At 37.3% G+C, this 1818-nt stretch overlaps 1 protein-coding gene across 1 annotated transcript in view; it reads right to left on the bottom strand.

Moving 5' to 3' along the window:
* Positions 1 to 1227: 1227 nt before the first annotated feature.
* The window catches only part of LOC106011316, a 13039-nt gene continuing 12448 nt past the window's right edge, over positions 1228 to 1818 (bottom strand). The window contains exon 3 of the mRNA XM_013080488.2: positions 1228 to 1596. Within this exon, the coding sequence (XP_012935942.1) occupies positions 1309 to 1596 (288 nt within the window). The 3' untranslated portion in view covers positions 1228 to 1308. The remainder of the gene's footprint in view (positions 1597 to 1818) is intronic.

The following is a 1818-nucleotide window of genomic DNA, read 5'->3' as shown; positions in this document are numbered from 1 at the left end:
TCTCTCTCTCTCTCTCTCTCTCTCCAAATCTATAACAGACTATCATACAGAGTAAAACCACACTCATCAAGACTTTTGTAATGCATGAACGTCCGGAAAAAGTATAAGCTACTGCATTTTGAACACATTTAAGATAAGATCAGATAATATAAGATAAGCTTTATTGGTCCACGAGGGATATCTGTGTGGATATGTTATACACGTACCACAACATTAACGTAATACAAAGATTCAGCTTTAACACGAAAATGCTGGTAATCCCTAAATTTGTTTTATACGTTCGTATTATAGACACAAATAAAATGGAAGTAGAAAGGAATCGTATCCTTTTTTTTTTTTTTTTGGTGCTCATAATGCTCTCGTGTTTTATTCTTCGCCATCAACGTGGAAGAATCACTAAAAAAAACAAACAAACAAAAATGCCGAAGAAAACAACTACCGAGTGTTAACAGCACCCACGACATTATTCTATTTATATTACCCGTAAAATGATCATCGTAGCGACAACAGTGTCGGGACCACAAGATCAGAACATCTCAATGACACAAACTTTGATATATTTATAATATTAATCATCATCATAAACAAATTTTGAAACACATTCAACATACTTTTTTCTAATCATTTAAAACAATAATCGCCAAACTGTTTTGTTTATTTTTCAAAGTGGACCGGATAACTGAGAGAATAATATCAAAAGCGGGTCAAGCAATGTTATATTATTGTTCACAATACAGTACCGGCACACAGAACAGAATAAAGACAATAAAGACAACCAATCTATAAATTTATTGATACACAAAATACAAACGACATTTTAAAATAAAGACAACAAAAATACTTATTATTTTATGGTAGAATCCCCATGTGCGAGCGACAGGTGACGAATTGCTCCGGAAATGAGTTAATTAAATGAAAGATTTATCCAGCAAGAGTGTGATATCTTTGTTGGAAGTTATGATGAAGTGTAAATCGGTCGAAGTACGTTTAATTCGACTTGTAGGCTTTCATGAACTTATTAGATAAGAATCATATTATTTTGATGGTCAATTTCTGAGCACGCAACTAACACATCAACCATTTACTTACGGTAGTTGTTTTAGTTGTTGCTGTTGTCGCTGTTGTTGGTGGTGGCGTTGTTGTTTGTTGTGGTGGTGGGTTTGTTTTGTCTCCCCCTTCTCCTTCGTTGGTTTGTTTGTTTGTTTGTTTGTTGTTGGGTTTTTGTTGCAGGACGGTGGGCCAGATGATCTGACCTCTGACGCTAAATCTTGGCTCTGTGTCCTTCGGTTTCGGCGAACTTACTGCTTGTTAAATTGGTCTCGGTCGCTCGGCGGCCTCGTCTGCGTCTTCAGAATCTGAGTGTGAGCTGTCCGAGTCCATGGATTCCATGCCTGAGTCAGACTCTTCTGTAGAATGTATCGCACGAGCACTTCCCTCACGAAGTACGCATAGTTGCTCTCCGATCAGCCTGATACTATCAAATGTAGCATTCCTTAGTACGTCAAGGGCTGAAAGCTGGTTTAGGAAATCGGCCTTCCTCTCCTCAACGAGCGACCACTCGATCTGTACTTCACCATTTAGAATAGCATGAACTTCCTGTTATTGAGAGAAAACGTTCTTTTCGTCTTAGGAGTGTGTACATTAAAATAATTATTAATCAATGGTTATTTGTGGGAACCCATGACAGGAACGGGGAAAAACCCCAGATGACACATACTCTATCGATCCTTGCATAAATAAGTTAAAGAAAATGGCAGTGTGCTTTCACAAACTTTTTCGACACAAAATACACATATATACATTGTACATACATACCAT

This window comes from Aplysia californica, unplaced genomic scaffold (genome assembly GCF_000002075.1).
Source record: "Aplysia californica isolate F4 #8 unplaced genomic scaffold, AplCal3.0 scaffold00088, whole genome shotgun sequence".
NCBI classification, from domain to species: Eukaryota; Metazoa; Mollusca; class Gastropoda; order Aplysiida; family Aplysiidae; genus Aplysia; species Aplysia californica.
This window is presented reverse-complemented; position numbering and strand designations above follow the sequence as displayed.